The 13,900-nt window shown below is 57.2% G+C and overlaps 2 protein-coding genes across 2 annotated transcripts; both read left to right on the forward strand.

The window, feature by feature from the left end:
• Window positions 1-636: 636 nt before the first annotated feature.
• On the forward strand, window positions 637-3,397 carry LOC120665652 (ABC transporter G family member 23-like). Its single transcript, XM_039945272.1, has one exon. It carries the CDS (start codon window positions 1,013-1,015, stop codon window positions 3,104-3,106), a length of 2,094 nt encoding a protein of 697 aa, XP_039801206.1. The 5' UTR covers window positions 637-1,012; the 3' UTR covers window positions 3,107-3,397.
• A 1,712-nt stretch (window positions 3,398-5,109) lies between these two features.
• On the forward strand, window positions 5,110-7,434 carry LOC120665653 (keratin, type I cytoskeletal 9-like). The gene is made up of 2 exons (XM_039945273.1): window positions 5,110-6,632; window positions 6,718-7,434. The coding sequence occupies exon 1, from the start codon at window positions 5,547-5,549 to the stop codon at window positions 6,144-6,146; it is 600 nt and encodes a 199-aa protein (XP_039801207.1). The 5' UTR covers window positions 5,110-5,546; the 3' UTR covers window positions 6,147-6,632; window positions 6,718-7,434.
• Window positions 7,435-13,900: the final 6,466 nt, after the last annotated feature.

Below are 13,900 nucleotides of genomic sequence, written 5' to 3' on the forward strand. Positions count from 1 at the left end.
TGTAGGTCGGGATGCAAAGTTTCCCAGCAGGATTTGATTCCACTTTGGCCGAGGTCTGCACCAAACAAGAAACAAACATTTCTGACATACTAGGAGTAGAAATGTAGAATAGAGGGCAGTTGTGTTCCGATCATGGGCTTTTTACATGGGATGGGTATGACACAAATTCTTGGGGTGCAAATTGGTGATTTTTAGTTATACCTCCAATCTTTTTTAGTTCAAAATTTTATACTAGTCCAAAATAAAATCTTATTTTGAAGAAGTAGTACAAAATTTTGAACTACGGATACCTAAGGGTCACCAATTGACACCCAACAAATTCTAATTCTCACATACTCGGAAATAATCTGCTACTTGAAGCTGTAGGTGAAATGCAGTCATCTGATCTCTCAAGCAGAAGGCAGAACGCCACTCGTGACTCGTGTAGCTCAAGCTCTCACCAACCGTTGCTACGCCCGGCTCGGGTGCCTTTTGTATCCTAGGAGGTAGATGCGCGGCGAGACCAGACCCCAACCACACGCCACGAAACGCGAGCCCCGTGCCCGCGGCTCGACCTGTTCAGCCAGGCCGCGACGCGCGCCGGCCCGGCCGGTTGGTCAGGCCGGCGTGCTTAGGTCCAACGGCCACGACGCGCGGACATGGCCGCCGTTAGGTCACAGAGTAGCTCGCGGGTCGCAGCGGCCCCTCACCCAAACGACATGCACGAAACGAAACCGTTGCCCTCACTCTTCTTCCTTCTTCTTCTTCTTCGTCGCCCCCTGCGCCGACGAGGCTTTCGTTTTCTTCTCCCATTCGCTCACCCAATGCAAACCACGTACCCCAAACGAGACCTAGCAGCTCTCCCTTCTTCGCTCTGATTTGCGTGGTCCATGGAGCTGAGCAGGTCTAGAAGCTCGCCCTCGGCAGCAAGCTGCTGATGGCGGTGTGGCGTGCCGCGACGTTTCGTGCGCGCGCGCAATGGGTGCGTGACACGTTCAAGTAATCGAGCTGTTTGGATCGGATCTGCGTGCTCATGGGAGACGAAGGCGGCGGCGGAAGCGAGCTATATCTGCTCAGCCGCTTCGCGGCATCCTCGTCGTCGTCGGCGGCTCAGCTGAGAGGCAGGGAAAGGGCCATGGATCACCACCAGGACCTGTCGGCGGAGCTGGACCCGGCGCTGCTCATGTCCGCGTCCACGTCCTCCTCGTCGCCGCCGGACTCCGCCTCTCCCTCCTTCTCCTTCTCCCACCCGTCCCCTCCACACTACACCCTCGCCGTCAGCAACCTCTCCTGCCCCGCGCCTCGCCGCCGCGCCTCCATCCTGCCGTCCTTCCTGTCCTCCTGCTTCTCCACCTCCCCGGCCACCGACGCCAGCGGCGGCGGCGAGAGGCTGCTCCTCAAGTCCGTGTCCTTCACCGCCTCCAGCTCCAACATCCTCGCCGTCGTGGGCCCCAGCGGCGCCGGCAAGTCGACGCTGCTCCGCATCCTGTCCGGGCGCGGCACGGGGTCCGAGATCGCCAGGCCGGGGACGGTGTCGCTCAACGGCCACGCCGTCACCTCCCGCGCGCAGCTGCGGCGGCTCTGCGGGTTCGTCACGCAGGACGACAACCTGCTGCCGCTGCTCACGGTCCGCGAGACCATCCTCTTCGCCGCGCGGTTCCGGCTCCGCGCCGCCGCCACCGCGCGGGAGCGCCTCGACCGCGTGGAGGCGCTGATGCAGGAGCTGGGCCTGTCCGAGGTGGCCGACAGCTACGTCGGCGGCGGCGGCGGGGCGCGCGGCGTGTCCGGCGGCGAGCGGAAGCGGGTGTCCATCGCGGTGGACATGGTGCACGACCCGCCGGTGCTGCTGCTGGACGAGCCCACGTCGGGGCTGGACAGCCGGTCGGCCGTGGACGTGCTGGCGCTGCTGCGCGAGGTGTCCCGCGCGCGGCGGCAGGTGGTGGTGCTCAGCATCCACCAGCCCAGCTACCGCATGCTCGGCTACATCTCCTCGCTGCTTCTCCTCTCCCGCGGCGCCGTCGCGCACTCGGGCACGCTCAAGTCGCTCGAGGACGCGCTGGCGCGGCTTGGCCACAAGATCCCCGTGCAGCTCAACCCGCTGGAGCTCGCCATGGAGATGGAGGTCACCGGCGAGCTCGCGGAGGACCGCCGCCGCCGCGGCGCCGGGTTCCTCGACGACGAGGACGCGATGAGCAGCCTCCTCGACAGCAGCAGCAACGCCGGCCGGCGCCTCGACGTCCCCGACCGCGGCTACTGCAGCCGCGCCACGGAGGTCTCGGCGCTGACCGTGCGCTGCTGGCGCACCATGGTCCGCACGCGGGAGCTCTTCGCGGCGCGCGCCGCGCAGGCCGTGGTGGGCGGGCTCGGCCTCGGCAGCGTCTACTTCCGGCTGCGCCCCGACGGCCCCGACGGCGTGGCGCTCCGGCTGGGGCTCTTCGCCTTCACCCTGTCCTTCCTCCTCTCCTCCACCGTGGAGGCGCTGCCCATCCTCCTCCACGAGCGCCGCGTGCTGATGCGGGAGGCCTCCCGCCGCGCGTACCGGCTCTCCTCCTACGTGGTCGCCAACGCGCTGGTCTTCGCGCCGTGCCTCCTCGCCGTGGCGCTCCTCTTCTCGGGGCCCCTCTACTGGCTCGCGGGGCTCCGCGCGGCGCCGCTCGGGGCCTTCGCCCTGTTCGTGCTCGCCGTCTGGCTCATCGTGCTCATGGCCAGCTCCCTGGTGCTCTTCCTCAGCGCCGTGTCGCCGGACTTCGTGCTGGGCAACGCCCTCATCTGCGTGTGCCTGGGCGTCTTCTTCCTCTTCTCCGGCTACTTCATCCCCAGGGGCAGCATCCCGAGGTACTGGGCCTTCATGTACTACGTGTCCATGTACAGGTACCCGCTGGACCTGCTGCTCATCAACGAGTACGGGGGCAGCGCGAGGGGCAGGTGCGTGGAGTGGGTGGGGGGGAACGCCGCCATGGCCGGCGGCGGCGTGTGCTTGCGGACGGGAGCCGACGTGCTCAGGGACAGGGGCATCGACGAGGTGATGAAGTGGGCCAACGTCGGGGTCATGCTGGGGTTCTTCCTGCTCTACAGGGTCATGTGCTGGGCCGTGCTCGTCAGGAGGGCCTCCAAGACCACCCTGTGACTGTGATCGATCTCTGGCATCGCTTCTCTTCTCTTCAGGGTTTCGATTGTTCATTCAGTCAGGGGAAGACCTGTAGTACTCTGTTTCAGCAGGCATCGTCTTCTGTTTCGAGGTCACTAGTTGATTAAGTTATATTGGTTCATGTAATATCTCTGTATTGTATTCCTTTTTACTATTATCTTTGGGTTATTTTGGGAGTTGGTGTTTACTAAGAAATGTGATGTTAATCTTGGCTAAGTGGAACATTAGTGTGATCTTCGGCAATAAACCAGCTCATTTATAGTGACAAAATTGCTCGAGCTCGGCTCATTTAGCTCGACAAGCACTGGTGTAGGCTCGAGCTTGTTTACACAGTAATTCAGCCATAGCTAGATTGAAGTAGGATGCTGAGCACGAGCTCGTTTGTTTGACCACACTTGACACTTGGACGGGATATTTCAGCGTGGAAGTGCTTGGTGAACCAACTCAACAACATTAGCTGTTCTTCTACTGGCACGAAATGAAATTGGATACCCCGATGGTTTGAAAAAGTTGAGCTATGCCAGCTCTTGTTTCATCCCATCTATGTTGATTTCACTAATAGTCCAGGCATTAGTTTCCCAAATTGTATTCTACCTACTGCAATTTCCATGAATTTTTTTGTTTGCATGGTTAAGTTCAAACTTTACCACTTGTTGCGAATCTGATCCTAGACATTCTCTTTGGATTTTATAATGAATCTATTTTCCAGTTCATATGTTGCACCCTTAGTTACTACAATGGGACAAAATGTAGATTTTAATTAACTTTCACCACAGCGTCCATGATGTGGGACATCCTCTATCAAAGAATAACAGAGTGTAGTATTTTAAAAAAAAAAACAAAAGGACACAATTAAAGCGTGGATACATATATGTCTACTGTTTTAGGCAAAATATAATAATATCTGAAGTAGTAACTTATATCTTTGTCATAGAGTATTAATAAATTGTCATTGGTAGATGACTCGTGAGGGAAACATCTTTCATGGTTGTCGAACACAGGTCTTGAAATTGATATGCTCGTCAGTCCAACACTCCCTACATGCATCTATAACCATGGTGATAAAATATACTCCCTCCGTTCCAAATTATAAGTCATTTTAAGAATCTTGGAGAGTCAAAGTTTTTGAAGTTTGACTAAAATTATATAACAAGATAATAATATTTATGATAATAATTAAGTATCATTAGATTCTTTGTTAGTTATATTTTCATAGTGTACCTATTGATGCCATAAATCTTTATGTTTCTCTCTATAATTTTGGTCAAACTTTGAGATGGTTTGACTCTTCAAGATTTTTAAAATGACTAATAATTTGGAACGGAGGAAATACTTTTTAATAACAAATGATGTGATACAGATGTACTCGTAGGGGCTACTTGTGTTATTTTCCAAAAAATGGCAAAGACGGGCAATGTAGTAGAAACTGAGATCCAGTGTCCATTTTCGGAAACTATGATTGTTCTAAGAAACTGATGGTGAGATGTTTGGAGTTAGCCGCATCTCATCAATTTAACATGTGGTGGGTCCTGCTGGCCAGGAACATGTAGGTTTGTCAATCGAACAGTTCAGCCTAAAATATTGGTAGATATGTGAAACTATACTCATATAAAAATAAAGAAAAAAATCAGCAATCCGGTTGGTAAAACCATGGGATAATAAAACGTTACCACACACAGAAACAATGTTTCCGACTTACTCCGTACGCGATTATGAAAGGGAGCATCGTCTTGTTTTGTTTAACAAAGTAAACTTACTTTAGACTTTGGTTGGAAATCCCAACCACACCACTTTAGAAACACGAGAGCGAAACCTGACATCATCACCTTCCAATGTAACCCTTCTCTTTCTCGCCCATTTCGATGGCATCCAAGAACGCGTCTCGTGATAAGTGATTACCAGCGTGGCGCGACGCAATCCAACTGGAACCTCGCTAGATTAGATCACCAGCCGCAGTTAAATAAATAAATTACTCATCTTTCTCTTCGCTGTCGCATATACCTTCCTCCATTAGAGGCGCCGATTCGTTCCTTTCAGCACGCCCGCGCGGGGCCAATTCATGACGAGACAAATCGGGTGGTTTCTTTCTCCCCCACCCCCCGCGACGCGAAAGCGAAAGGGAAGCTGCTACCAAGGCTGGCTGCCTGGCTGTGGCGCGGGTCGAGACGAGCGAGACGCCGTGCGCAGAGCTGTTCCGCCTAATAATAGCGCGGTTGCGTTGCGCTTCTCGCCCTCGCGCATCCGCCTCCTTCCTCCCCCAATCCCCACCAAAACCCGCTGATCGCGGCCAGGAGGGCTTCCGTCGCCGGCGGCGGGCTGGGCGGCCGGGGTCGCTGATAGGTCGATTGGTTGGCCGATCGATCGATCGCGGCGAGGGCCGGCTCCGGTGGCGGCCGCGCCGACGGTTCTTGGCGGTTGCATGTATGCGGGCGGGGAGAGCCGGCCCAATGGTGCGGGCGGGGGTGAAGGGGGGGACGCGCTCCGGCGGCGGAGGCAGCCCGGCATGTCCTCCTCCTCGGCGGCGGCGGGCGCGTCGTCGTCCTCCTCGTCCGGCAGGGGGGAGGAGGGAGGGGAGGAGCACCGGGGAGCCGGTATGCAGGGCGGGCGCAAGAAGCAGGGGAGGCGCGAGGCGGTCGCCAGGGCGATCCGCGGCGGGCTGCCGGCCGCCGCCGTGTCGTGCTGGGGCGGCGGCGGCCGCGGGGGCGTCTCGGTGGTCCAGGAGACCGGCGGGAGCAGCGCGGGGAGGAGGTCGAGCCGGCGGGAGCGGGAGCGGGCGCCGGCCGATGGCGACGCCGACGATGGTTCTGGCCCGGGCACGGCCCCGGCAGCGCCGCCGCCGGCGTGGTGCTGCGTGTGCCCGGGCGGGGACTGCTCGCTGGAGCCCAACCCCAGCGCCAACGGCAAGGAGGACCCCGGCCTCCGCTCCCTCCTGGAGCGCAACGACTTCTTCTCCGCGGACTGCAACCCGCACGCCGACGGCACCCCCGACGCCGCCGCCGCCGACGCTCCCTCGCCGTAGCCGGCCCGGCGCCCGCACCGGTTAGCCGCAGTTCATCCACCACCGCCACCGCGCATTGCGGCGGCGCACACAATTTTTACCGACAAAAAAGAGGAAAATTTTCACTCCCCAGCGGTGTTCGGTTCGATCGGGCGGGCCATTGATTGAGTCTTGAAATTCCTTTCTGGGCTTCTTTTTCCCTTGCCATGATCCATCTGTGCATGTACTTGCCGCCGTGATTTTGAGCAACTGAAAGAAGTGGAGCCGAGTGATGGATGGGCAGGCAAGGCAGCCCGCCATGTGCATGCGCGCCCCCTGTCCCGTTGCCATTCTCTACCTGTCTGTCTGTCTCGCTGCATTCGATTCGACCTCAGAATTGCTTGTGGCCTTTTGCCATGGCCACTGGACAGGCCAGCACAGCGCTGGAAGCTAGTAGGCTGGAGGACCATGCCAATTCTCAGGTGTGGTGCCAAGTGCCAGTTGTGGAGGGCGGGCTCATCAGCACAGGTCAGAGCTCACGGTCCCTGCAATCAAAGTGAAGGTTTCGTACGCGTTGAGAATCGCCAGGATGAAAAGTCCAAGACAACTGCAGGGACGACGCCGCATCCTGAACCGCCTGTAATTTTGCTGGAACTCCAGAGGATCAAAGGCGCCAAATCATCTGCCTGCTCTGAATCATCATCTTCTGTGTCAGCCCGACGGTGCAAGCTGCAAGCAAAACATCAGAAGAGCGAAGGGCGGAGGACCATCGCCGCCGGCGGCTGATCGCATTTGGCACGGCGGCGGCTTTGCTGCTCCACGTCCATGTCCCGTCGACGAGGACAGCACGCGAGAACGAAAGGCCATGTTTTTTCTTTCCCCGTCACAAGAAGAACGATAGAATGTCTTTCGAAAAAAGAAAAGAAGAACGATAGAAGGTGAGGGAAAGACGCGTCGCGATCGACCAGCGATTGCGAGCACCGCCGGGCCGTTTGGCGCGGCCGCTTGGACGGGTTTGGATGGCGCCCACGCGCACCCACATCCACGTCAGCGTGCTACTGTACCAAGTAAAACATCCACGTCAGCAGGCGGCCGTTCCATCGGAGGTGTGCTTTGATTCTCGTGGAAGAGGCTGGAGCTAAAATCTTGGGCATGATCTGGTCAGGTTCTGATTGTCAAAAAGGGGTTTGAATGATGATTGTGATGGAGTAGTTCTGTGCCTTAGCTAATAAGCATCCTTGGGTTCGGCTGGCTGCAACTAATAGCTGTTGTTGATTTGTTTTAAGAGAAAAATACTATTAGTTGACTGCTAGTAGGTAGTTGATGTTGATTTAGTGTGAGAAAAAAATACTGCTGACCGACTAATCCAGCTAAACAGAGTACACCGGTAGCCGCATGCAAGGTAAACTTGGTCGCTCGCGGCAGCTTGGACGTTGGATCCACCTCGCGCACGCAATACTAATGAAATGGGACTGTCACCGTCATACGCGATGTCGTCGCCTCTGCTGATCGAGACGAGTTGTTTACTCAAATCAATCAAGCTGCTCTCGAGTTGAGACGAGCCATCTTCTCCCGGTATATATACTCTAACTTCTATACGGCGTGGAGAGGGAGCCCTCTCCGCGCTCCCTTCCCCGGTAGCGACACGTGGCGCTACCGGAGAAGACGCCCGACGCGAACCGTCCGATCAGTTGCAAGAGGTTGATCCAGGCCGCTCCTGGGTTTTTTTTTGCAAAAAGACCCTTCAGTTTGTTTGTAATCAAACCCACCGTCCATGTCTTTTTGCAAAAAACCCCCGCCGCCTACCCTCCTAACAACCGCCCTCCCCCCTCCTCCGCGCACCCTCCCTCGGCCTCCCCCGCCCCCTCCCTCTCCCCTAATCCTAACGTTCCTCGCCGCCGCCACGCTACACTCCGCCACCGCCGGCGGGCGCCGCCCTCCGCCCCTCGCCCTCCTCTCCTACCACCGGTCGCCGTCCTTGGCCGCCACCCGCTCCCGGGCTCCCCACCTCTCGACCCCTCCCCCACCCCCCACCTTCGCCGCCCCTTCGAACCCCGGCGTCCGCTCCGCGCCGTCGCCGACGGGGGATCGACCGGCGGCGTGCCAGCGGCGGATCTGGTGCTCCGCACTTTGGCGCCATCGTCCGCGGAGGTCCCCGCCCCGTTCAACCTCCCGCTCCACCCCGGTCGCCGCGGGCCACTGCCTTGGCGGATCTCGGCGTGTAGGCGGGGGATCCGGCCGGTGGCGGATCTGGCTGGCGGCGTCGACGAGGAGGCGCGCAGGCGGCAGGTCTCCTAACCTCTCCACCTCACGCCCCCCGTCGCCGCCGTCCCCTTAGCCCTCCCGCTCTCTCACGGTCGCCGCCGCTGCCACGCCCCTCCGCCTCGCCAGATCCGGCCATCCAGGCGGCGGATCTGGCCCGCGGCATCGCCCCACGCCACCCTCCGCCCCTGGTGGCGCCCGTCGCCAGTCACCGCGGCCCTCGCTTGGGCTCCTCCGCGCTGTCGCCGCCACCCCCTTTCCCCTCCCGCTCCCTCATGGTCGTCGCCGCTGTCCCGCCCTGCCGCCGACCTCCGCCTTGCTAGATCTCGACGTGCAGGCGCTGCCCGTCGCTGGTCGCCACTTGGCCTCCTCCGCCCACACGCCGGCCTCTTTTTTTGGCTTTTCTTTTTTTTCTTTTTTTTCTTTTATTTCCCCCCTCTTTTGTAATGTTTTCACCTCTTCTTCTTTTTTATCTTTGTGCTTTTTTCTTCACGCGGCGGAGCGCGTGAGATGTCCTAGTATGTTCCATCCAGCCTGCAGGCATCGCGTCCAGCCTGATCTGCAAAACTACTCTACATAGTAGTACTGTCTAAACTGAATTATGCAGGAGGATTATATTTGAAAGTGGATTTTAAATTCCCAAAGTTCATATCCGCTTTTTTCTCAGAATCGTGATTCGGTTTACAAAACAGTGTGAATAATGTATAATACTTTCGATACTGTTTTTAACTGCGTGCGATGAGGAGTGTTATCAATTGCTGTAAAATCAGTGTCACGTTAAAGGTCTTTGAATATGAACATGTCCATTTAACTTTCATAACCTATAAGGCCAGTCTCAGTGGGAAGTGTTATCGCACGGTTACCTAGACTGTTATTCTTGATGTAGTTATACCTAACCATTTATTGGATAAATTTTAGTCATAACTACTACGCGAGATTACTGACACCATTTTACGAAACATGATGCAGTAATTTCTGGACATTTTATTTAGTAATTTGACTGCAAGGTGTAGAATAATCGCTACACCTTGGGTATAGAATAGTATTACCGTCCAACATGAGTCTGCTTTTATCAATTATTGAAATAATTTTATCGTTGCTCAAAACATCTTTACTTTTTCATGGAACACTTTTTTGGTGTTCACTTTTTTCTCTTACTTAGATTTTTCCTTTGCTAAAAAATAGTGTTTTTGGAGTTTCTTGGTTATCATAAGGATGGTGATCATATTAATTACAAAGATCAAAATAGAAGAAAATGGGAGAAAAACAAACTAGGATGGGTGAATCTTCCACGTGCTTACCGTATTGATCTGACCATGGGCGGACCAGGGCCCGGCGATCTTGGGCACCATCCCGAGCTCCGCCAGTGAAGTCGGCATGCATGTGCAATCTCAGTGAAGACGGGTAAAACCAAAATAGCGTAGCAGAGTTGAGGACAAAGGCACAAAGCACGTTGTGGAGTACAGACAGCTCCCCTATTCCTTGCATTGTACAGCTTTCGGCATAAATTTTAGAGTCAATTCCCTCCATGCCATTGAAAAATATAGTTCATCCTCTATGTGCCATTGAAAATTAGCACATCCTCTCTATGTCATTTTTTATAATTTCTCATCCTCTATGTGTCATTACCGTCAAAATCTGGTGTTAACGGCGTTAAACTATTTATGCTGGGACGTTTTCACCCCTGCATCCATCGCATGGGCACCAGATCGATTAAAAAAAATCCCACCCGGCCACACATGCCTCCCGCGATGCCCAATCCCCTAAACCTAGATCGGGTTGTGCCCATGCTGCGCCCCTACCACCCCCCTCCTCCCGCCGGCCTGCTGCGCCTCCCGCACCCCACCTCCCGCCGGCCTGCTGCTGCGGACCCGCGCCCCGCCAGTCTGCTGCGTCCCCCGCGGCCCGCGTCCCACCGGCCTGCTGCGGCGGTGCCGGCTCACGCCGTTGCGGCTCCGCGCAGCCCCTCGCAGCGCGCGCGCCCCGCTGCGGCTCCGCGCGGCGAGCGCGTGGCCTTGCTTCGCTGCTGAGGGCCCTAGCGTGAGCAACTCCCGGGAGCAGAGCCCGGTTCAGGGCGGTGGCGGGCTCGCCATGCTCTTCTCCAAGCCCGCAGCGGCGGCGGCATCAAAGCCGGCCTGCCCGCTGCCGCTGGACTCCTGTCCATCGCGCATCTGCCCATGTTCGCCGTGAGGACCGACGCCTGAACATCCTCAACAGCACATCCATGGCGGCCTGGGAGGAGCGAGGGCCGCGGAAGCCGACAAGGACCGAGGGCGCCGAGGTCCGCGGCAACCGGCGGGGAGCGAGGGCCGCAGCGGCATGCGCTCGCTGGGCGGAGCAGGAGCGCGGGGCGACTGGGCCCTCAGCGCCCGAGCTCGACGCGCGGCGGCGCTGCTGCACGCGGCCGCTGCTAGGCTCGGGTATGCGACGCCCGCGGCGTGACGACACCAGCCAGCCATCGTTGGCGCCCAGCCTCTTCACGCGGTGGACGTGGCCAGTGCCCATCTATCGTCGCCTCCCGCCCCTGCGCCCCGCTCCGCGTGGCGAGCGCGCCCCACTCCTGCTCCGTGCGGCAAGCGCGTGCCACAGCGCCGCCGCGCGTCGAGCTCGGGCGCTGAGGGCCCAGTCGCCCCGCGCTCCTCCTCCGCACGGCGAGCACGTGCCGCTGCACCGCCGAGCTCCAAGCTCGGGCTTCATTCTAGCCAGGGGTAGAATTGTCTTTTCACGCTACCCTTTAACAGCTCAGTTAGTGAAATCTGACGGTAATGGCACATAGGGGATGAGAAATTATAAAGGATGGCATAGAGGAGATGTGCTAATTTTCAATGGCACATAAGAGATAAATTATATTTCTCAGTGGCATGGAGGGAATCAACTCTAAATCTTACTTGCTTTAGTTCATGCGAACTTCTTATATATTAGTTGTGATATTGGCCCGGACTCTATAAAATTTCTGGGTCTGGATCTGACCTAACGATTTGATATTTGTGGTAAGGTACGGTGTAGGAACGATTTGACATTTGTCATTTGTGGTAAGGTACCGTGTAGGTAACTGAAAAGATAGGAAATACGATTCATTGAATGATGTATTACTAGTAAGAATTGTTGGATACTTTACCATTTTAGATAGATGATGTTTGTAGCAGTCTTTTATAAGAAGTTATAGACTATACCTGTCGCTGAGGGAAATAGGCGACTACTAAACTACTCGATTGCTCATTTGTTGTGTGCTTGATCGGATATGGTCTAGCACGCAAAGACTCGAGAATTTAGACTGGTTCAGGCCGAATGTGCCCTACGTCCAGTATGGGGGGTGGTGTTCTTGCTCTATTGCTCTCGAGCCCGGGTGCTCAAAATTCAGAGGAAAACTTACAAGCTGGTCAAGCAGTGTCGAACCTCTAGGAGTCCAATCCTTTCCTACGTGGGGGGCTTTCTCTTTTATACTCCAAAGTGGGGCCCCCATTTACATATACCTAGCGTAGTGTCTTGGCACCATCGGTGTGTCCTTCGTCCTTGTCAGTCGTCGGGGCCCACTCAGTCAGTCGGGAGTGGGGTGGCTTGATCCTGGTTGGTTTTCTTGGACAACGGGTTGTCCAGGTGATGTCCCACCCTTGGCAAGTCGGGGCGGCCTGATCACTCGGACGGGCGCTCGGGGATCATCTCCAGTCTTGTCCTCCTGGGTCTACGTCCCCTATCTGCAGGGCTATCTTGCGCCTCTCTCTCGTAACCCCTGTCCGTAGGACAGCACTCCCGGTGAGGGGTGCCTTACCGAGGCCAGACAGGGGGTGTCCGGTCACACCCGCTGGCGTAAAGGAGTGGTGTGCAGGGGCAACCATCATTACAGTGCGGGAGGGGACGTCCGTTGACGCCCTCTCCCCTAGCGTCGCGGGGCCTGCACGGGCGGCGCTGCCCCTCTGTCAGGGAGCCCTGTAGCCTATGTCTACACCGCAAGATAAGGAGAGCTGGCGTCGTGGAGCCTGTACGGGGGCCTGTCTTGGCCGGCACGCCTGTCAGGGTGGGCGGCATCCTTGGAGCGCACGACCCGGGTTGTCCGGCATGGCTCTGACTCGAGGCGCCAGGTCGGGGGACTTCCACGTGTCCCGGGAGGTCGGGCTCCCGACTACATTTGCTTAGGAACGAAGGCAGCCGCCCAGGCGGGGTGGCAGGCTGCATCGCGGCTGGCCCAGGGAGCTTGTTGGGCTTTCCTTCATACGAGTCAGGCCCGTCAGAGGTCCCGGGTTTATACCCCCGTCAGAGGCCCCCAAGTGGCTCTGTGATTTTTGTAATCGCGGAGCCGCTGGACCTGGTCTTGATGACCCCTGGCCATGGCGTCCCATCCACATGTCCGTTTTCTCAACTTTCGGCGTGCGCCAGCGCTGGCGTGACGGAGCCGCGCCGGTCTTGAAGGCAGCGCTCTCGGAGCGCCCTGCCTCGCGTCGCCTTTGGAGTCTTCCCGTGTCATGGCCTCCCGCGTTCTTCGCTGTTGGAGGTCTCCTGGTGAAACGGGCCCCGGAGGGAGGAGGCAGCAAGGGCTCCAAAGGAAACCCCGTGGGTTCTCTTGAGCATGTCCTCTACCTCTGCCCGGGGCGTACGTTGCCTTTGTCTTCTGCAGCTGAGGGGCATGGCCGTAGATGGGGAAGGCATTCTTGGGGGCGCCTTCCTTTTTCTTCTCTCTCTTTTTTTTTTTTGGTTTCCCTCCGGAGGGATGTGATGGGTTTGATCCATTGTACCTGCCTTTTACCCGAGTCGGTGTCGGCTAATCCCTGCCCATTGTAACGGCTTTTGGCCAATCATTTTAATGAAACCAGTATGAAAGTAGATTTGTTCTGCGTGATCAGACTCGGCATCGTTGTTCCTATCTGCCGATCGGTCGAGGTGTATTGCCTCGGATGAGGGTCATTCCCGCCATGGGTGATGGGCCCAAAGGAAACCATCACTTCTGCCACCATCCTGTTTATGGTCTCCGGGCTTCGCGGACCCGTGGGGTCGGTTGCCACCCAAGGGTAGGTCGGGAATGGTCAGGCCTCGGCATCGTGCAACGGGTAATTGGCCCATAGGGCCCGACCCGCTTCCCGACCGACGGGGGCATGCACCGGACGCATTCGATGTCGTGCCACTTCGGATTTCTCGCCGATCGGTGGGACCTACCAGGCCAAGCCCTCTGGCCCTTTAATACGCGGAGCGGGGGAGGTTTACTTTCTTCTTTGCCCGGATCTTGCCTCCTACCTCTACCACGTCTAGCATTTACTTTCCTTCCTGCTCTCACTCGTCGCCGCCCTCGCCTTCGCCTCCTTTTCCATTGTTTCGTCGGAATCCAAGTGCGGCGATGTCACTGTGGAGGCTGCCCTCCATGACCGAGGTCCAGCTCGAAAGGCTGGCCGCGGAGGGGTCGATTCCCCCGAGGAGCGTAGCCCACTGGAGGGCGCCGCGGCCCGACGAGGTTAGTCCCCATCCGCTCCCTGACGAGGTGGTCTCCTTCCGTATCTTCTACGGGTGGGGTCTCGGGCACCCTGCCCACCCCTTATTGGTAGGCT

The sequence above is a fragment of the Panicum virgatum genome, chromosome 3N (assembly GCF_016808335.1).
Source record: "Panicum virgatum strain AP13 chromosome 3N, P.virgatum_v5, whole genome shotgun sequence".
NCBI classification, from domain to species: Eukaryota; Viridiplantae; Streptophyta; class Magnoliopsida; order Poales; family Poaceae; genus Panicum; species Panicum virgatum.

Excerpts from the sequence above, each read along its gene's own strand:
- LOC120665652 (XM_039945272.1), top strand. The coding sequence starts at position 1,013 with ATGGGAGACGAAGGCGGCGGCGGAAGCGAGCTATATCTGCTCAGCCGC.
- LOC120665653 (XM_039945273.1), top strand. The coding sequence starts at position 5,547 with ATGTATGCGGGCGGGGAGAGCCGGCCCAATGGTGCGGGCGGGGGTGAA.